At 34.9% G+C, this 23,104-nt stretch overlaps 1 protein-coding gene and 1 long non-coding RNA gene across 2 annotated transcripts in view; one reads left to right on the top strand and one right to left on the bottom strand.

Annotated features, from left to right (window-relative positions):
* Positions 1-23,104, bottom strand: part of LOC150106302 (vesicular integral-membrane protein VIP36-like) — a 130,965-nt gene that overhangs the window by 47,116 nt on the left and 60,745 nt on the right. The window contains exons 4-5 of the mRNA XM_090392336.1: positions 22,476-22,558; positions 1,606-1,767 (exon numbers count right to left, since the gene is read on the bottom strand). Coding sequence (XP_090248462.1) covers positions 1,606-1,767; positions 22,476-22,558 — 245 coding nt within the window. The remainder of the gene's footprint in view (positions 1-1,605; positions 1,768-22,475; positions 22,559-23,104) is intronic.
* LOC150106303 (uncharacterized) overlaps positions 1-23,104 on the top strand; it is a 162,650-nt gene that overhangs the window by 107,731 nt on the left and 31,815 nt on the right. The window contains exon 4 of the long non-coding RNA XR_016548299.1: positions 20,870-20,960. This is a non-coding gene — a long non-coding RNA (uncharacterized LOC150106303). The remainder of the gene's footprint in view (positions 1-20,869; positions 20,961-23,104) is intronic.

Here is a 23,104-nt window from a genome sequence, read left to right as displayed (position 1 = left end):
CTAAAATAAAACATAAAATATTTATTTTTCGCATACATCGGAAGTTATTTATACACTCCCAAGTTAACTCAGGCAAATTTCATATAGAAAAGAAAAAAAAAAAGATTCATTTATAAATACATAAAAAATAAATAAAATTTACCAGGGATTCGTTTTTATAAATCAGCAGCATTAACCATAATAATAAAAAATAAAAAAGTAGGTATTTTTTGGTCAACTTTTTCTCAGAAAATCAGTTAAGAGGTTAAAGATATAAGACCAGCACATTATGTCTGCTAATCGTGTGTTCTCTTACAGGATGAAAAAATTGTTTCTGGGAGGGGGAAAACTCTGCCTCCTCCATATGAGATCTGCTAACTTGCTTTCAGTTGAAAAACCTTCATAAAGGTCACATTCTAGACAGAATCAAACCATTTCTTTTCAGCCAAAGGCATATCATAATAGGGTTTTCATCAAACAGAAAAAGAAATGCCTCAGTCTTACATTAGTTGAACTTCTACTCCTAATTAGCTGATGATAATTAGGAATAGAAATGCAAGCATAATGTACAATACAGGGAAGATAATATCTTTCCTGATTTAAGTCTGCAGTGGTATACTTTATGAAAACTTACTTACTCCTCATAACTTTACATCATTTCTCAAACTTGAAGATGACACACACACTACACACAAGTAGTAGTGTTGAATGCTATTGCATTTGACCAAAACACTTGTTACATATTGTGTGTCAAATGTTTCCAGGCACAGCTGTTTTAAAGTTCCAATAAACCCAATAAAAAAAATTAGTGATCAACTTTGATCTTAATATTATGAATACTTGTTCATCTCTGCATGTTATGCTTCTTATTTTCTGAAAAGTTATTGATTTCGAGAGATAGATTCCGTTATTGAGACCACATGTTTATTAAATACGAACAGGATATGTGATAAACCTGACAAGTTTCATAAGTAAGTCATATGACTTACATCGTCGGGGGCATTGGTGTATAAAAAAAAGTTAAACACAACTAACAAAGATTAAATTCATAGTCCATTAGATGTTTCTAATTGTAACATTGAAAAAATTGAAGCATTCGTTACTGAATGTTTGTAGGTTTGATATTACACCAAGTGTGGTCGGCATTCATAAAAAATCTAACTTCCTCATATCTCGGACATACACGTGAAGCACAGAACATGACAACAAACAACAATGTTCCAACAAACATTCAGTAATCAATGTTTCAATTTTTTGAATGTTACAGTTAAAAACATCTAATGGACTATTAATTTAATCATTGTTAGTTGTTTTAACTTTTTTTTTATACACCAATGCCCCTGATGATGTAAGTCATACGACCTACGAAACTTGTCGGGTTTTTCATGTATCCTGTTCGTATTTAATAAACATGTGGTCTCAATACCAGAATCTATCTCTCGAACTACTGAACCACACAAACCTTTGCACACATAAGTTATTGATTTATTCTAAAATCCAATGGTACAAATCCTTATTTCATATGTTTTTCTATACATGGAAATATGTTGGCTACTTTATTATAAACACAAACTTAATATACTTATTAGTAAATGAAAATCACAATATAGTGTCAAGTTTACTTACAGTTAAAATATCCTTTTCATATCTTATTGCTACATGTGTATCAAACTCGACACCTCTGAATTTGGCTTCACATCCATCTAGTTCTGTATGAGTCCCATCTCTGTCATGATCATAATGTAACGAACCATTATTAACTGTTGCAGAAATGTATGGATGTCCATGCTATAAAAATAAAACAAACTGCACAATAACAAGTAGCTAAATTAAAAAAAACAACAACATAGAACAACAAAGTTTTATTTACATCCCTTTCCATTTTACATATGAGAGGCATTCAGAAAGTAATGTTTATGCATGCACAATGCTTGGAGTGTGAGTGGTCTTGAAAAACATCCAGTTTTGTTCCTATATCCATCTGCTACAGTTTAGCATATAGTAGCATATCAACAAAGTTGTATTTCTTTCATTATTACACACACAATGGACGAACCTTTTCCAAGTTTCTTACAGTATAAGTGCATTAATCACATTTCTGAAAAACAAAAAAAACTGAGTGCACACAAACGTATCCATTTCAATGGTTACTGAAGAGATGAGATCCTGAGGTTGTGGAGCATCCTCCCTATAGCCCAAAGTTGGGCTGTAAGGAGGATGCCTATCAGATTTCAGATTGTTTAAGAAACCTAAACAATAAATAATGACATGCATGGCCAAGTAATTAGGAAGAAAGAAGGAATCTGGTTGATTTCCTAAATCAATGACATCTCAAATTGAAGACATAATTTAGAAAATTATGAATAGTGCAAGTAGAGATCTGAAAACAACTTGCAGAGTTTTAATGACAACTTTGAACAACTTGCAATGCAGTGATGATTATACTATGTAATAGTGTATCAAAATGAAGTACTTTACATTACTTTCTTTTTATATCACTGACATCTCTCTCTTTTGGACAGGGAGCTATGATAATGGAAGCATTACTTTTAGAATGCGCCTTGTATTTGCCATACAAATTAATGAAATGTTTAACATATATAAAAATAAATAAATAAAATAAAGCTTAACAATAAAGTGAAATATTGACCTTGGGTTGCTTAAAATTAAGTGTGAAATGAACTTTGTCTCAATTTTAAAATATGAAATTCAAATCTTTAGTTGCATCATATTCTTCTGAAGGTGAATAACTATATTCTGTAAATAAAATTTCTATGATGCAGTGAAACGCCAATGATAAAACTCTATTTAAGAGACGAAGTAAAGATATGATTGCAGTGACACAACTGAGCAGAAATGGAAGAAATGAAAAGGAATATTGCAGTATGCTACTACAGCTAGATCACTAAAGAGTCATACTCTTTAGTGACTTTAGTCATAAAGAGTCAAACAAAGTCATACTTAGAGCAACATAAAATAAATTTACTATAATTCTGGCAATTTTCTAAAACTATAACAAAAAGTTAAAAGATAATTCTAACATAATTAAACTATTATAATACAGTGAAGAGGAAACATAAGATTCCCTGAGTGCATTTTTATTGTACTAGCTCTCTGAAGCATTAAAAGAAGTAAGACAAAAATGTGCATATAATTAACCTTCACTAAAATAAACTCATGTGGACAATGTAAGAATGTTGTAGTGGATGATCTGCAACAGTTAATTTCCTTTAGGCAAGCCATGATTCTATGAGACTTCACTGTAAGAGTTTATTATTATGTGTAACTTCAAAAAAAAGAAAAAAGAAAAATAAAGAGCTTTATGAACATAAAGATAATTCTTTATGTATCAAATAATCATCATAAAGATCACAATACTTACATGCCAATTTTGCAATCTATGTAAACCTTATTACATATTACAAAATGCTGAATCCAATAACATGAATACATAAGGAAAAGTGTGTTGACAGTCCAAAACATTTTCATACATTATTTGCAGATTCATTACATGAATATAACTGCTTGGAAAATGCAACTTAAAATATTGCATGCATAGCAATTCAAATTACAACACCAGCTTTTACTATTATACCTTGAGTCAGGAAAATTCAACAGCAATATAAATGTCAGGGCAAAAGGATTTTACCAAAATGAACTACCTTACAGAAAATTCTTCCCATCTTCAATCAGGTTAAAAATGACTTCATAATAATATGCAACATTCATTCTCACTATAGGAGTGAATTGTCTAATTCACCCATACCAAGAACCAGCTAACTAATGATGGTCAGTCGACCAATGCAGGTCAATCCATGAATCAGATGACATGGAGTATATCATATGACTATGTATATAAGCAATTCCAGATCATAACTACAATTTACAAAGGGACATATGTATGCTACATTACTCACTATATACAATACTAAATACTGGATATAGGCCCTCTCCCCTTTAACTTTCCAGTTTTATCTATCTTTAGATAATGTTCACCATCTCATGTCAAACCTTTGTAGATCATCTGTCCATCTTGTTCTTTGGTGACCTTCCCTTCTCTTGGTATCCACAGTGCTTAATTTTGTCCACCTTTCACTACTAATATGGTCAGCCCATCTCCATTTATGTGCTTTACAATGCTTCACAACATTTTCTACTCCAATCATCTCTCTAATTCTAGTATTTCTTATTCTATCACTCTTTTTTTTTGTAATGTAGAGCAATCTTCTTTCCTAGGCTCTTTGGGCCATATGCAACCTATCTTCCTGTTTTTTAGTTGTTGCCCATGTCTCTTTTGTAGGTAAACACTGGAATAATGCATATATTAAAAAGAGCTTTCTTTTTAGGCAAATCTTTTTAGGCTTTTTAGGCATATAGGCAAATCTCTTAACAGATAATCTTTATAGAGCCAAAATATTCTGAATTCTTCTACTTACTCCTTTAACTTGTTTTCCTTAAAACTATTTATTTATTATTATTATTTTTTCACATTTGACGTCCGCAGATGCTGTATAGTCACTCCCGTACCTCACCAGGATTTGGTAGTGAAGCCCTGCTAGAATAAGTGATAGGGTTGCAGATTCTCTTTCCACACAGAGTTTGTAGGACAATCACAAACATCCATGCCCATGGCAGGATTCGAACCTGCAGCCTCTTGGCTGGAGAGTGGACACGCTAGCCACTAGGCCAAAAAGGTCAGCTCTACTAAAACTAATTGACGAAGGCAAACATAGTCTTCCACAATTTCAATACGATTGTTAATTTTAGTTTGCTTTGATCCGAATTTGTCATCAGTTTGGTTTTTAGTTAAATTAACCCTTAAATCTCTTTTCCTGCTTTCTCTATCAAGGCCACTACTCACTACCGCTTAATATAAACCACTCAAGGATTTTGCATCTAGGATCAGACACACAATAAGAGCAATCAGAACCAATTCTTATGCCATATATTTCATTTGCATGCACTGTATAATTTTGCCCATTTTGCAAAATTATATAAAGATTAAATATTACTTTTTTGGCCAATCAAGTCCTTTTCATAAATTTATACTATGGATAAAATGTCCTCATGTTTAACTATCTTTTCTTGATTTCTTCCTTACATGAGGAAGACTTTTAGAAATGGCTAGCACACTGTAAAGAAATTTAAGAAATTGTTTTTCTGGTCCTAACTCCAAAACATTACTCCCTGATTTATGTGTGTTCAGCCATCTATATGGAAATTGCAACTTTATGTATTGAAAATTTTAGTGTTTTCTTGGGTTTTTATATTGATAGATATTTTACTTAATTGTTTTCTGGGATCCTTAACTATTCATTTACTGATATCTGTTTTATAAGCTTTTTATAAGATATTTCATAAGACCTTCTACAAGACAGGGGAGGGATTGGAGTCTGGAAAGTTCTGATAAACACCTAGAACAAAAATTAATTAATTTTTTGTCTTCTTATATATCCTAAAAGAAAAAGAAATTATTACAATTTGATGAAACATGGGAATTAATATCATTTTTTTTCTAGGTGTTTATCAGAACTTTCCAGACCTCCCTTGTTTATCCTAATAATTTAGATTTTATTATATTAAAATAAGTTCTGAAAAAAAATCTTAATGTCCCTATACTTCAGAAAGAATTATCCTTGCTACAATGAGAATCCAAAAGTACATTCCAATATTTCTTTCATCAAATTAATGCTTTAATGGTGATTATTCATATTACATGTGAACATACATACTAACCACACAATAACTGTCAATGCAGTTCTTGTTCTTCCTGGAGTGTATAAGGTTCAGTGTATTTGCAAAATTGCCTACTTTGGACAAACCAGTAGACTGTAAATACCTGCCTTGAACCTTGAAGAACAGTAGTTCTTATTATATTTACTAAGAACTACTATATGGCAATTCCAGATTGGTAGACATGATTAAATGGAAGAAAACAACTGTGCTGCATACAAGTTGCTATAGTCTAAGAAACTGTTTTTAGAATCCATCAATTATGAAACACTCCCTTAACCTCAGTATGTAAGGTTACTAAGATCTGGAGAGAGTAATTTCTAAGACCACATTTATCTCAACTTCTCTGAATTAAGTTTTTTTTTTTTTTTTTTTTTTTTAAATCTAGTCCTTAGAGGACACCTTGACAGGACATTAGTTCCTTTTCAGTATCAATTTGAAATGTCTTTGTAACATTAACTGCTGTGTGTCTTACCACACTTGTAATCTGTGCTCTGAAGATGCTTGTTTGACATCTACCAAAATATTAATAACTAAAATTTATAATTAATAATTCAAATAAACAGTAGTTTATTTTGTTCTTCTGGTGTTATACAATGAAGCACTATTAAGATTAAAACATGAACTTGGCTTAGAGGATAGGAAAAGACAGGAGTAGCTCCATATTACATTAAGCATAGCTAATTAATACTGAAATTATCGATCTTTACTTCTATTAGCTGCAGACATAAGAACCTTAAGCCACTTTAAAGTTCAAATATTAGAAACTGCATTGATATGCCAACAGCATGTTACTGCAAAAACTTTCAAAACCAATCTATATCAATTAACAGCAAATGTCAATGAAAATGAAAATAATTTGGATGTTATAAAATGGAAAGAAACTAAGTCAAGGAATGATAAAAGTGACTATTTTGTATGCATATATATATATATGAATTTTTTACTGCATTCTGAGATTTAGGAAAATGCATTCCAACTGGGAAATATGTGTAAAGATGCAGACATTTTATTTTTTTATTTTTTTTCCTGAAAGTATTACACAGTGGCTTGCATTTAAAGAAATAAACCATTATTAATTTGAATAAAAATGTGGTATTAGTTTGATAGAGGAGAGTAGTTTAGCTAATATTGTATTCCTTGATGTTTCTTTAAAGAATTTATAAGATTATGTTTAATAAAGGAAAAGTTTTTGATCCCAGAAAAACTTTTTCCCTCTCCCTCTATAATGCAATGCAGTTTTGTCTAAAAAAAAAGTGTGAAGATCCAACAAATAATACAACTAAGAAAATAAATTAATCTTTTTACTAAAATAAAGAGCCAAAAGGCTTCACTTGTGATGCAAAATTATATAAATTAAGTGGATATTAAATCCAATATCATTTCAAAGTGGAATACAGAAACTATAAAAGTTTCGTGCGAAAATTGACCATAGTTTCTGTATTCAGCTTTGAAATGATGTTGGCTTTAATATCCACTTAATTTATATAATTTTGCATCACCGAAGTGAAACCTTTCGGCTCTTTATTTTAGCAAATACTTTTATGCACCAACCGAGAGTTTGTTTACAGAAAATACACCTCTCCGACGCTCTGATTCCTTAGTACTGAGAGTTTTTGCTCTCTTAGGTTTCTGCCTGGTCTCTGGCAAAAACCAGTGACTTTGAAACAGCTGTCAGACCAGTGAAATCTTATCAAAATGGACCAATAGGAGGCATATATACGGGCACTTTGAGTGTTCATGCTTCCCATAAGGTTTGGCTAGGGCAACTCGTAGTATGGCAGTGAGTGTATTCTCACAAGCTCTCTGGTCAATTTTTGCATGAAACTTTTATAGTTTCTGTATTCGGCTTTGAAATGAGGTTGGATTTTAATATTCACTTAATTTATATAAATTAATCTTTCCCCCCCCCCCTATGTATTCAAGAGCATATTTATTCCATGTGCAGTATACTTTCTGAAAGTTTATTTTTCACTTGGTTAGACTATAATAAATTTAGTTTAATCCTTTATCCAAGTGTGAGCAAACAAAGTTTGCACCTGAAAGTATCTTCAGGACTGGGGTAAGGTGGTAGTACAACACCGGGCAACTCATTGCAAAGGTGGAGCAAGCTAACATCGCTCCTATCCCAGTATCTCTCATAATGCGAAACACATCTCCTTGCAGATATGTACAATGTTATGCATTAAGGGAAGGGCCACAACCCAGACTAGTTTCAACCTTTATTGAGGTCTCTTCAGTGGGAGCCAGGCCCAAGTAGAGATACCAGGCAGAAGCATTAGCAAGGTCATCTCTACCTATAGGCGTTGCCAAACGGTGTGCCACCTTTTTATTAAATTACTCTGGATTTAGAGAAAGATGTTGAAAATTTATTTTTCACTTGGTCAGACTATAATAAACTTAGTTTAATCCTTTATCCAAGTGTGTGCAAACAAAGTTTGCACCTGAAAGTATCTTCAGGACTGGGTAAAGTGGTACAACACCAGGCAACTCCTTGCAAAGGTGGAGCAAGCTACCAACACTCCTATCTCAATATCTCCCATAATGCAAAACACATCTCCTTGCGGTTATGTGTAATGTTATGCATTAAGGGAAGGGCCACTACCCAGACTAGTTTCGACCTTTATTGAGGTCTCTTCAGTGGGAGCCAGGCCCAAGTGGAGATACCAGGAAGAAGCATTAGCAAACTTTCCTTTTCTTAATATCCCCTCAATGCTTAATTTGATCATCTTTCATCTGCTAACATGGCCAGTCCATCTCCATTTACATGCCTCACACTATCCTCCAACCTAGTCATCTCTCTCTCTCTAATTTTATTTCTAATTCTATCCTGTTTTTGTTATATGGAATATTCCTCTCTTCCCAACACTCTGGACTACACACAACCTGCCTTCCTGTTTTTTTGTCACTGTCATGTCTTGCTTCATTTTTTTTAAATAGAATACATGTAAATTTCCTAATAATCTTTATGCAGCCAAAATGCTTTGTTTGTTGATGTGATTCTTCTATTTCTTTATCTTGTTTTTCCCTTAATACTAACTAATTGTGGTAAATACATTCATCCACGATTTCAATAGAATTAGCTACTAATTTTAGTTCAATCTGATCTGAATTTGTTATAAATTGTTTTAGTTATGTTTATATTTAAACCTTTTTTCCTTCTTTCTGTCAGTCATTTAGCATTTTCTAAGCTGCTGCTTTATTTTATGTAAACAGAGGTAATATCATCTGCAAAATGTAAATAATTTAGATTTCTTCATTGATGTTAATGCCACAGTCCATGATACATTCCTAAAGACTTCTAAATGTAGCAGAAAACAATTTGAATGATATGGGATTTTCCTGTCTCACTCTATCAACGTCAATTCCTTTCCCTGATGTTCTAACTTTGTGCTGGCTGCTGAGTTCTGATATATATATTTTCTAATAATGATATATTTTGTTGGGATGGCTCATTTTTTTTATTTAAACTGTTTATTATTTCTGACAGATATAATCAAAAGCTTTCTCAAAATCTACAATCTCTAAGTATACTAGAAGATATGCATTTACTTTTTCTATTCCTTGAGTAATAATGTGGATATAATCTATTTAGAGAATCTTGCTCTAAAACTTGCACATATGGCTGTGCACCATCCAAAAATCTTGTGATCCTATTAATGTAAAATAATGTTGAAAGTGTTTTCACTTGGTTTTATAAATTAAACTGAAGATGCTAGGAAATTATATTCTTACTTAAACCTCGATCCAAGTATAAGCAAAGTCTGCACATGAAGCATCTTCACAACTAGGCTACTTGTATATACCATAATTCCCCGAAAATAAGACCTAGCATGATTTTTCAGGATGCTCGTAATATAAGCCCTACCCCAAAAATAAGCCCCAGTTAAGATCGTCAGCCAGATGGATGCATCTGGTACTACAGGAAATGGAGTCGCAAGAAATTCAGGTCAGAATTCGGAGTTTAGAGAGTTATGACGACGTTCCTGAAAAGATGATATGACTGTATTTGAATAAATGTAGATTTTTGTACATGAATAAATGTAGATTGTTATACATGAAAAAATAAGACATCCCCTGAAAATAAGCCCTAATGCGTCTTTTGGAGCAAAAATTAATATAAGACCCGGTCTTATTTTTTAATAGGCATTTAATACTGAATTCATATTAAATGCCTTAGTATCACAATGCATATCAAACATCCTTTTGGGTGTATAATACAAAGTGTTATACACTTCCCATTAGCACTATGGTTGGTTTCAACCTTTATTGAGGTACCGTTAAGGGGTGTGTATGCGTGCGTGCGTGTTGGGGGAGGGTACCTCTCTCCTAAAACTCTGAGTGATCTACAAGATCACTCTAAATCTTACTGAGTGACCCAGAGGGATCACTTCTAAACTCATAAAACTATCATTGGTGGTCCTACTTAGTGACAGGCAAAAACCTGCCACCAAGTAGAACCACTCATCTCCCTGGAATCAAGTTCATTAGTTATAGCCATACCCAGAAGAAATATTACGGTTGAAGTAATGCAGAAGTCATATATTTCACAAATGCAATTAGTGAAAAGGAGTACAATATTATTGTTAAAATACTCTAGATTAGAACTAGATGTTGAAAGTCTTTTCACTTAGTTATAAATTAAACTAAAGTTACAAGAAATTATAATTATGAGCCTCTGTAGCTCAGTTAGTATAGATGAAGCCCTTTGGTCGGAAAGACCTGGGTTCAATTTTATCCATGACGTGAGGAACCTTTATCTGGTCTCTTTTGACAAAAGGTGAGTTAGCCAGTCTCGTACAAAGGTGTAGGGTTTTTTCTCCCTCAGAATAGGCAAACCGGCCTCGTGAATACACACTTATACAGACAAAAAACCTCTCCCCCAAAGTCAGACTCTGTGACAAGTCAGTTGGGATCACGCACATAAGGTCACATCATGTAAAAAAAAGGCCAACCCGAAATAGATGGGATAAGGCACAAGATGAAGAAGATACAAGAAATTATAATTCTTGTTTAATCCTTTATCCAAGTATAAGCAAACAAAATTTGCACATGAACTATCTTCATGACTGGACTGCTTATATATAGAGGCTAATGACATTACATTAATTGGCTTAGTATCCCATAATGCAAAGCATTCTTTCAGACATGTATAGTGCTATGCACTATGGGAAGGGCTACTACCCACACCCATTTTAACCTTTACTATACTTTCTTGGTATCTCTTCTGGGTCTGGCTCCTACTGATGAGACCTCAATAAAGGTCAAAACTCATCTGGGTAGTGGCCCTTCACATAATGCATAGCATTGTACATGTCTGAAAAGACATGTGCTTTGCATTATGGGATACTAAGACAATTAATGTAAAATCATTAGCCTCTATATACAAGGCTACTCGTGAAGAAACTTCATGTGCAAACTTTGTTTGCTTATACCTAGATAAAGGCTGAAACAATATAATTTCTTGGCATTGCCGGCAAAGGTTGGTCGATTGTAGAGCTTCTGCTACTAATGGCTCAGTTAAGTAAGTTTGAGTGCAGTTAGTAGTTGGAAGGGGACCAATCGTTCGATGTGCTGTTGGCACACTCTCCCTCGATGAGTCTTTGGACTCCCTGGAGGTGTCTAATAATAATAATAATAATAATAATAATAATCTTTAATTTTATTTTCATTTATAATTTTATTAAAATTATGGATATACAATTTTTGTACAATGTAATAATAAACTAACCTATAGTTATTGATATCACCCCTGCTGCTCTTTTTATATAAGATAATCAATGATTTATGACAGCTGCTGTGTAATTTTTTCTGTAGTTAAAATATAATAAACATATCCAAGTACGACCTTATGAAATGGTGAACTCCTGATTTTGTGTTTTGCTAATATAACATGTCTTCTCCAGGACTTGTATTATTCATTGCTGACTTGAAGACTTTTTCACAATTCACAGTTATCACAGATCAGTGGTTTGATATGTGCAGAAACTCACTTGGGAAGTGGCTAAGTTTATAAATATTCCATTCAGAAAAGATTACATGTTGAATTGCAAAACAGGAAATTATGACCAACTGAGGAGTATGCTGGATTCTTCACCATGATATCAGTTGTTGGATAGAAAGGACATTGACAGTGCATGGACAGTATTTAAAAAATACTTCAATAATGCAATATGAGAATGTGTCCTGGAATTGGAAGAATAAATAGAGTAGGAATGAAGTGGATGTGTAATCTCATCAATCATGAAATTTGTAAGACAAGGATGAGTGGAAGGAGTACCGTGTGCATAAGGATGATGTCCGCTATAAAAATTATAAGCAGCAGGCCAGAAGAGTGACAACTGTTGTATAGAAAGTTAAGTTAAATTAATATGAAAAGAAACTGGCTCTAGAATCTAAAGCAACCCAAAAGAATTCCATCATTGTGCTGCAAGTAAAAGAAAGAATGACTATGACGAATAAATCTACTGAATTGAAAATAGTGTGAGGGTGACAACTGCAGAAGAAGTTGTTCAACAAATAAGTGCCCATTTCAAGGAGGAGATATGAATAAATAAGTCTCCATCAATTCCTATTACTGAATAACAATTTTGCAATAGGGACTGATAGGATATCAGCAAGGATGCAAAAAGAGTGCCAGCTGAAATGACTGTTCCTGGCTATATAATTTGAGTCTCAGAATAGGGAACATTCCATACAAGTGGAAAGAATGTATGGTAATCCCATTGTATCCAACTATCGACCTATTAGTATCTCTGGAGTGGTGGTAATGAGGATTTTGGAAAAATTGGTTAGGGCTCACATTCAGAAATGGGTTGATGGAGAATTTCTGCTTTGCAATGAACAGCATGAATTTACTAAGGTAAGTTCATATTTTAGCAACTTGCTCACAGTCTGTAATAATGTTACCACTGAGTTATTATTATTATTATTATTTGACACCTCCAGAGAGGGCACCTACTCTACAACTCTAACTCAACCTCATCTACCAACCGCACCATCTATGCCAACACTATCTACTGTCCACCACCACTAGTATTTTCACAGACAATCACAAACATCCATGCCCACGGCAGGATTCGAACCTGCAGCCTTTTGAGTGGAGAGCAGATACGCTAACCACTCGGCCAACCAGGCTGGCATTTAATTATTATTATTATCAGTATTGAGAAAACAAAAGGTAATGAAAATAGGTGATAAGGATGAGATTTTTGTCTTTCTTAAAAGGATTCCTTTAGAGTTAGTCCCATTCTTCCATTTTCTCAGTTCTTCAATGTCAGTTGGAATAAATGACATTAGTGAGGTGAGGTGGATGAAAGGGGTTAAGATTAAGAAGGAATAACTTCAGGAGCATTTAAAGATTTATAGACTGAAAAGTTTCAATAGCATAGTTCTTCCTGTTTTGCATTATGGAACCAAGATGTGGGCATTGCATAATAGTAATAATAGAGTATTTTGAGAGTGAGCTGCTGTATATCATGAATAATGGTGAAGTATGTTGGAGAAGTGGTTACCTACCTCTTAGCACTATCCTGTGTAAGAAAAGATATAATTATTCAGACATGTATAGAGATGAAATGGTATGATGTGTGTGTTTCATAAAGATAGAAAGGGTAAAAAGAGATGGGTAAGTGCTGTTGATGACAGAAAGAGCTATATCTGCACAAGGTAGAGATACAAGAGGGATATAGTGGCAGTATAGTGTGAGATAGAGGTAAATAGAATGAAATACTTAGTTGGAAGTTGATATCGATCTGGTAATGTGGATGGTAGTGACCATGACATGTATAATCAAATTAACCAAGCAAATACGAAAAGGGTGATCATTATGGGCAATTTTAATTATGACAGTATAGACTGGGATGATGAGATAGCAACTGGAAGTAAAGAAAATGAGTTTCTTGAGTTTTTGAGAGAAAACTACCTCAGGCAGTATTTAACAGAGGGCACACAAGGATTGAGGGTCTTGGATTTGATCATCTCATCAGAGGATGTTATTATAAATGAGGCGTCAAATCACCCTCCAGTTGGTGAGAGTGACCAGGAAGTGATTACCTGGATGGTTACCAGCAATGTGAAAAACTCTGTGAAGAAAGTGTTGGAACTAGTAGATGATATAGCTAGTGGGATTGAATATGACGGGTATAGTGTGTTCAGGAATGACAGGGAGAATAAAATGGGGGGAGGAGTATTGTTGATGATAGCTGATGAGCTACAGCCAAGAAGAATAGAAGTTGAATTGCAGGATAGAGAAAAGAGCACATTTGAGGCCATTTGGTGTGAGATTGTGGCTAGCAGAACTAAATATACAATTGGGTGCTGCTATAGACCAGGTGATGGAAAAGATGGTGGTGACAGTATGCACAAGCAAATAGAAGAAATGAGTGGAAGGAGGGTAATTATTATGGGAGATTTCAACTATGGTCGCATTGATTGGAGTGAGGAGAGGACACACAGGAGGAAGGAATTGGATTTTATGCGGTTATTAAGGGATAACTATCTGCGACAGCATGTAATGGAAAATACTAGGGGTCAGAGAGTGCTTGACCTGGTAATTACATCTGAGGATTTGGCTGTAACAAATATGACCACATTGCCACCAATTGGTGAGAGTGATCATAGGGTCTTGACTTGGGAGGTGGCTAAAGGTGTGGAATTTTCAATTAAGACAGGGTACATGTGGAATTATCGAGCTGGAAAGTATAACAAGCTTAGGAGTTTGATTGGTTCAGTGCCATGGCATGTACAACTGCAAGGACTAGAAGTTGATAGTGCATGGGAGGCAGTTAAGAAGTGTTTGCATGAAGCAATGGCTGATTGTATACCTAGAGTCCGAATAATAAATCAAGTAGGGATTAAATGGATGAATAACACCATTAAGCTTGAGCTGCAAAAAAAGAAACAACTATGGAGGGAATTTAAGGAGATAGGTGACCGGCAGGCACATGAACGGTATAAAGCGCAGGCCAGAAGGGTAACGAGTGTGGTAAGGAAAGCAAAAAAGGATTACAAAAGAACATTGGCTATGCAGGCTAAAGAGAATCCTAAACAGTTTTTTAGATATGTAGCAAGTAAAAGGAAAAATGTACATGGCAGAATGATTTTAAAGAATGCCGATGGTAGGGAGGCAACTGAATCAGTTGAAATAGTTGAGTTACTGAGTGAGCACTTTGCAAGTATATATCATCCAGGTGGTGACATTGCAGAAACGAATAAACCAGTAGATTATACGGGAATTGTGGTGAATGAAGTGGAGGTGAGTAGTCTATTGCATAACCTCAATGTCAATACATCCGTAGGATTGGATGGTATACCAGCTCGTGTCGTACGAGAAGCAGCTAAAGAATTGTCAGTACCCTTGACCATTTTGTTTAATTTGAGTCTCGGGTCTGGGTTAGTCCCGAGCGGGTGGAAGGAGGGGAAAATAGTTCCACTGCATAAAGGTGGTTCCAAGACCGCTGTTGTAAATTGCCGACCGATTAGCATATCAATAATCATTGTCAAGGTCTTAGAGAAATTAGTCAAGAAAAGAATACAGGATTGGATAGATGAAAATGGGATATTGTATGGGGAACAACATGGTTTTGTGAAGGGGTAGATCATGCCTCAGTAACTTGCTCACGTTTTATAACACAGTGACGGCTGAACTGGATAGGGGTAATGGGTTTACAGTGATACTACTGGACCTTGCCAAGGCCTTTGACAGGATACCACATGGAACCCTAATCAGTAAACTGGAGCAGATGGGGATGGATATAGGGTTGGTGAGATGTATAGGAGGGTGGTTGAAGGAGAGATACCAGAGAGTGGTTTATGCAGGAGTGGAGTCTAAAAGACGGCTTGTGACTAGTGGTGTACCGCAGGGCTCTGTTCTTGGACCACTGCTTTTCAATTTGTTCATCAATGATATAGGAAAGGATTTGAGAGGAAGTGTTCACTTGTTTGCTGATGATGCAAAGTTGGGTAGAGCAATTGTGAGTGCACAGGATGTCAAAATTTTACAGGATGATTTGGATAGTTTGGAGGACCGGGCTAGGAAAAATGGATGTCAATTTAATGTGGCAAAGTGTAAGGTTACACTTTGGGGTGAAAAGAATAGCAGCAGTATATTGCATTGGTGGAACCGTACTCCAGGAGATTGATGAGGCCAGGGATTTGGGAGTGTTGGTGGATAGGGAATTGAAGTTTAGGGGGCACATTGCAAAAGTGACTAAATCAGCTCATCAAATCACTTGGCTTCTGAAAAATACTTTAACATGCAGAGACAAACAAGTTGTTGTTCCTGTGTATCGAGCCTTGATAAGACCCCATCTGGACTACTGTGCCCAGTTATGGGCACCAGGGTTTCTTCGTGATGGGGAGGAAGTGAAGAGGATCCAGAGACGAGTGACCAAGATGAACCTTATGAGAATAGGTTGAAGATTTGTGGGTTGCAGAGATTGGACGATAGGCGAAGGAGGGGTGATATGATTGAGACATTCAAATTACTGAAGGGTTTCTATAAGATTGATCCAGAAGATATTTTTGAAAATATGACTGGTGGTGGGAGGACTAGGGGCCATGCATGGAAGCTGGGAAAGAGCGTGGTTGACAAGGGAGTTAGAGCTAGGTTTTTTACTTGGAGAGTGGTGAATGAGTGGAATAAGCTTCCAGAGTCTGTTGTGGGTGTTACGACCGTGAATGAGTTCAAGGCAAGGTATGATAGATACTGTGCCAATGTCGAATAGTTGTTCTTGACATGATGTTAGGGCCTCCCTCGATGAGTCAATTGATTCCTTGGAGTTGCCCGAAACAATAATAATAAAAAAACTACAAGGCTGGTGATTATGAAAAGCTCAGAAGGCAGCTTGCAGGTGTAGAATGGAATGAGGAGTTGGCTGGAAAGATCAATGCAACTTGGGTGATACTCAAGAACTGTCTAATAGAAACAATGTCTAAATATATTCCAAGGGTGAGAAGGTTAAATAAGGTAGAGTGTGAAATGGATTAATGAAGACATTAAGCATGCGATACAGAGGAAAAAGGCATTATGGAGGCAGCATAAGAGGAGTGGTAATAATCAATTGCATGGGGTTTACAAAGAACAGGCAAGGAGGGTGGACTTGCTTTGTCAGGGTAGCAGAAGTGAAATATGAGCAGCAGTTAGCTAATGAACCAAAAACAATCCTAGATAATTCTTTCAATATGTAGCCAGGGGGAAAAAAAAGATTATGGAAGGTAAACTTTAATGGAGAAAATGGTATAAGAACAACTGCTGCATAGAATATAGTTGAGATATTTAATGAGCAGTTCATAAAGGTCTTTCATTCTTGTGAATGTGACATCGAGAAAGTTTGAGAGCAGTTAATGATGAGGAGGAGAGACTGACTGTATGTGAGCAAGAGGTATTTGGGAATTGAGCAAACTTGATGTTAATAAGGCTGTGGGACTTGATAATATATTACCATGTATTTTGCTTGAATATGCCAGGGAGTTGACATATGCCTTGACATATTTGTTTAAGATGAGTCTTGCACTGGGTCAAGTTCCATAGGAGTGGAAGGAAGGCAAGTTTGTGCTATTTCATAATGAAGGTGGCAGAAGCATCAAATTATAGGTCTATCAGTTTCAGTAAGGAAATAACGTGAGTAGATATATTACTTAAAATTACAACAGTGGAACCAACTCACGCAAAATACTACTCATCAGTAGAACTCTCACCCGAGTACCACAAGCATCCCCAGCACATGCAAAAAGGCCAATCAAACAATAACTATTTAAAATTTCAAAATTTTTATCAAATTTACTAACTTCTTCAACTAGAAGAACTGTTACGTATATATATATAAAAAATTCTTTGGCTTTCAAAAATAAAATTTTGGATCTTCATTTGGACACTTCAGATATGATTAGTTTAGATGTTGTTTCATTATTTACCAATGTTCCTTTATCTGACTCCATTGAATTGCTGCAACAAAAATTTCCTTCAGACATTGTTAAAATATTCGATTTTGTAATGCATTCTGTTGCCCATTGCTGTTCCTTCAATTATTGATATAACTTGTTTTTATTTTTCCTTTAAAAACAAGTTATATCAATAAATTGAAGGAACAGCAATGGGCAATCCTATTTCTCCTGTTATTGCCAACTTCTATATAGAGCACTTTGAACAACGTATTTTTGACAACGTTTCACCTAGACCTACTCAGTGGTTCAGAAATGTAGATGACATTTTTGCTATCTGGAAAGGCTCGTCTGATGAATCACAACTTTTTTAGACCTTTTAATTCTTCGCCAACCAGATAGTAACCTAAATTTCTCAATCTATAGGAAGGAGACTCATGCAGGCCATTATATCCATGCTGAATCTCATCACCATCACAGTCAAAAGGCGGGAACTATTAAAACACTGGTTCATTGAGCCCACACCTTTTGTTCTTCAGAGGAACTATTACAGAAAGAATTGCAATATATTATTTCTTCTTTTATATTTAATGGATATAAGAATTCCTTTATCAAAAGGACTTTAAGTAGTTTTGAAATATCCCCCTCTTCAAATACAGAAGAAATAACACCTAAAGTATTCCTATCCCTTATGTGTAAGGCATTAGTAAACGGATAGCAAAAGTCTTAAAACCACTAAATATTTTTGCTGCCTTTCGACCCACCAGAAAAATTGCCACCTTTCTCACTTCTCACAAGGACAAGCTTCCAAATCTAAGTCATCCAGGTGTCTAGCAAATTCCTTGCTGTTGTGGGTTATCTTATTTTGGACAAACGGGAAGATCTGCTTTTATTCAGATAGAAGAACACAAGTCGTATATTCAATACCTTGAACCTGAAAACAGTCTGGATTTGCAGAGCACGCCATCAACACTAGACAGAGTTCATTGGAACAAGATGAAAATCCTTCACAAAAGTCGGGTCCTTATGGAACAGCTTTATAAAGAAAAGTGAAACTTTACTTCACTCTCCCAACTTAAACAGATCCGATGGTCTACGTCTATCTCTTTTATGGGTGATAGTACTCTTTAAATCAGCTAATCTTTCCTAACTTTTTAATTGTGTATATATATATATATATATATATATATATATGTTTTGTTGTTTTTTTTTAAATAAGTTAGGAAACTTAATGATCCTTGTTTAGTTATCTTACATGAACTATTTAGGTGGCGCCCTTTGGAATTGTCAGTTATTGTCTAATTAGCCCCCCCCCCCCCCCCACACACACACACATGCACTGAAGATGCCCGTGACACTCAGGTGAAAATTCCACCAATAAACAATACTCCACATGAGTCAATTCCATTGTTATATCTTAAGCCATAGATCTATTAGTTGCTGCGGTTAAAGTATTGGAGAGGCTGGTGAGAACCAGGATCTAGAACTGGGTTGACAACAATGGTATTATCTTTGATGGACACCATGGATTTGCTAAAAGAGGTCATGTTTTAGTAAACTGCTTAGTTATTATAATAAGGTGATGGCTTTATTGGACAAAGGAGATAGATACACAGTAGTATACTTAGATTTTGCAAACTTTTGATAGATTACTGCATGATAAGTTGATAGTCAAACTAAAGTGGATGGGTTGCATATTAAACTAGTGCACTGGATGGGAGATTGGCTATCTGCTAGGTTTCAGCAAGTTGTGTATGGGGGAACAATATTTCAGAAGAGGAAAGTCACTAGTGGTGTGCCTCAGTAATCTTTTTTAGGACAATTGCTGTTTAACCTGTATATTACTGATATTGGAGATATCCAATTGTTTGCAGATGATGCTAAGTTGGGATGAACTATGAGGAGTAAAGCAGATGTTGTGGCCTTACTAGAAGACTTGAACAGATTGAGTCAATGGGCACAGGAGTAGGGATACTAATTCAATGTTGCAAAATGTAAGGTTTCCTTTGTTTCCATCCCATCTTTGTTTCCCAAATCAAAATTTGGGAAACAAAGATGGGATGTAGAATTTACTGTTTGTGGGGATATATTGTTGGAGGTGGAGAAAATAAGAGATCTTAGGGTGATGATCGATAAGGATCTAAAATTTAGAGGACATGCTACCAAAATTGCGAGGAATTCTGGGAATGATGTATTGGACACTGACTTGTAGAAGTAAAGAAATTCTTGTTCCATTGTATAAGGCTCTGATTAGGTCACCTGGTTTTCAAAAGGATGAAGAGATGTTGGAAAGGGCCTAGAGCTGATTGGCTAAGGTAGTTTCTGATCTCTGGAATGTTGAATATGAGGAATGGTTGAGAAGATGCAATTTACAGTATCTAGTGGATAGGAGGAAGAGAGTTGATATAATAGTGATGTACAAGTTAGTAATATTATAGGATCAATATTGAAGAGGGTTTTTCATAAAATGGTGGGAGATCAGAGAGAACAAGAGGTGAGCCCTGGAATCTGTATAAGGAGGATGTGAACAGGGGAGTGAGAAGCAGGTTTGTGGCATGCAGAGTTGTGAATGATCGAATTGATCAGGCCTTGCCAGAGAGTCTGGTATCTGCTGAGAATTTGAATGTGTTTATGGTACATTATGATGTGCTGTGTGCATGTCAAGTGGACCTCTTAGATGAGTCTTTAAACTCCATGGGGTCTTAGAGTGATAATAATTTGTTGGCAGAATGCAAGACATTGGCTTGGTTAATAAAGTTATGTTAAATGATCTAGAAAATGTTAGGAAAAGAGAAAGCTTCCATAAGAGGAATTGATAATAACAAACAGGACCTTAATAGAATTGGCATACTATGATATGAGTAGATGGCTGCAGGATGAATACATTTGGCATAGGGTGCTTTTCTCTCAAGTTATACCTCCTGGACTATTGTAGCTTAAGGAATACTTTCCAACCAGCAGGTTGTTGGACAGTATTGCTTAGTTTTGAATGGTTTATGCTGTTTTAAGAAATTTTTGTAGGTATTTAGTTTAATAGGATAAGACTGGACAACATAGATAGCATATAAGTTATGTAGGGTATCTGTCTGTATATTAAACAAAGTATAAGCAAATTCACCTAAAAAGAAGTAAAGTAAAGATAAGGCTGTATTATTGAAATATCAGTATATAATCATTGATTTTATGCTATATTTGTAATTTATATTCACATTTAAATATGTGATATGAACCAATAAATGACACAATTAAAAAAATTTTTTTTTCTTTATTATAGATTTACAAATGGCTCTTGCACAGATTGTATCATTAAATATTTATGACACACAGTTTTATGCTAGACAGGATGGTAGCTTAGATTTTGAAAGGTAAGAATAATTTAATTATTTTCTCCCATAACAATTTAAAATGAATAAGTTCTTCATTGCAACTATGAATATCGGTGAGATTTTTGTTATAGGCGAATTTCATCTACCTCACTTTTCACATCAATCTCTGTCGCATCAGCCATTGCAAAATTTCAGTGTTGATACACCTGTCAAAGTGACTGCTTAGTAACTCAACTATTTCTTCTGTTATTCACCTTCTTAACATCAGCATTGATGAAAGTTTTTATTCTTCCATAATGATCTTCCACTTCACTACATTAAGAAAAACTTCTTTTGGATTCACGTTAGACAAGGGAATTGATACACCATGAATTTACACATGAATTTTTTTTTTTTTTTTCCTTCATGAATTTGAATATGATTTTGCTAAAGCTTTTGACAGAATACAGCATGGAAGACTGTTGAATAAATTGGAAAATATGGGTTTGAATTAATTATAAAATATTAGTATGAATAAGAGGATGGTTGATAGACAGATATCAAATAGTATATGGGGTATGCGAGTCTGCATGATTTAATGTAACCAGTGGTGTACAGCAAGGATCAGTCCTTGGTCCACTGTTATTCAATCTGTACACTAATGATATTGGGAAGGATTTGACATGTGACATACAGCTATTTGCTGATGATGAAAAGATAGGTAGGGTAATCAGGAGTGCTGCTGATATGCAGTACTTGCAGAATGATTTGAATAGGCTGAAACTGTGGGCATGGGAAAATGGATGTCAGTACAATGTTAATAAATGTAAAGTCATGCACCTCGGTCGGATTAGATATCCAATATAATACATTATTGGTGAGTTATGTTAGAAGAAACTGATCAGGCTAATTATCTTAAGAGTTTTAGTAGACAGGAAGTTGAAGTTCAAGGGTCATATAGCAAATACAACTCAGAGGATAACTGCCATGCTGAAACAAACTTTGACATATAAAGATAAAGACGTCATTTTGCATCTATAGAAGGCCTGATAAGACCTCACTTGGACTATTGTGTGCAGGTCTGGTCTTCTCGTTTTCTGTGGTGATTCTGATACCATAGAGAGTGCAAAGAAGAATGTTAAAAATGATATCAGGATTGTGGGATACTGATTATGAAAACAGATTGAGAATTTGTAGACTGCAGACTAGCAAACAGGAAAAAGAGAAGTGATATGATTGAGACTTTCAAACTTCTGAAGAGGTCATATGGATTTCAACTGATGGAATTTTTCAATTGGAGGGTGGGGAAAGGAGTAGGCATTCCTGGAAGCTGAGAATGAATGCTGTCAAGAAAGGGCTGAGAGCTTAATTTTTCTCTCATAGAGTGGTGTGTAACTGGAATGGATTGCTATTGGATGTTGTGTGTGCAAGTAGTGTGAATGAATTCAAGAACAACACATACTACACTCATATTGAAATGAGTGTAGTATGTGTCCCTCTGCAATAAGTCCCTGACTCCCTGAAAGTCTGTTTTAATAATAATAACAATAATAATAGACTTGTCTCTGTACTTACATTATGAGGACCATTCTGATTGGCATATGTATCCAAGAATATGCCCAAGCCATGAAAATAATCCTTACTTCCAAAAACTGGACCTAAGATTTTACAAAAACTTTGTAAAATGGCTCCTTTTCAATTCTATATACTAGCAACTAAAAACTAATATATTTATATTTCAAAATAATACAAGCAATGGCAAAAATTCAGACAATGAAGCTAAACCATGGATCATGAACTGTTTGCTACATGAGTCACTTTCAATATTGTATATTTCATGCAGATGAAATACTGATGATCTAGAGAGCAGACCATGAAAACAAAGAGTAAATATCATAAAGGTGATGTCCACTTCTCCATTCCCATTTAATACCATTGTAATGCATCCCATTTGGGAATATTATCATACAAACAGATTTAAAATTCAAGATGTAAGTAGAAGAGATTATTATTATAATAATGTCTTCTACATATATAACATGCTTTCAATTTAATTGTTAATTTTTTTATCTCTTCCTACTGTATCAAAAATAACTGCAGAAAACATTGCAGAAAATTCTATGAAAATGAATAACAAATTAACTTAAGTGGCATCTGTATTTATTCATTTTTGTAGAATTTTCAACCATGCTTCATATCCATTT

Source organism: Typopeltis vanoorti, chromosome 5, assembly GCF_054136105.1.
Source record: "Typopeltis vanoorti isolate ZY-2024b chromosome 5, IOZ_Tvanoo_1.0, whole genome shotgun sequence".
In the NCBI taxonomy this organism is placed as follows: Eukaryota; Metazoa; Arthropoda; class Arachnida; order Uropygi; family Thelyphonidae; genus Typopeltis; species Typopeltis vanoorti.
The sequence above is the reverse complement of the archived record's forward strand: the minus strand, read 5'-3'. Positions and strand labels throughout refer to the sequence as shown.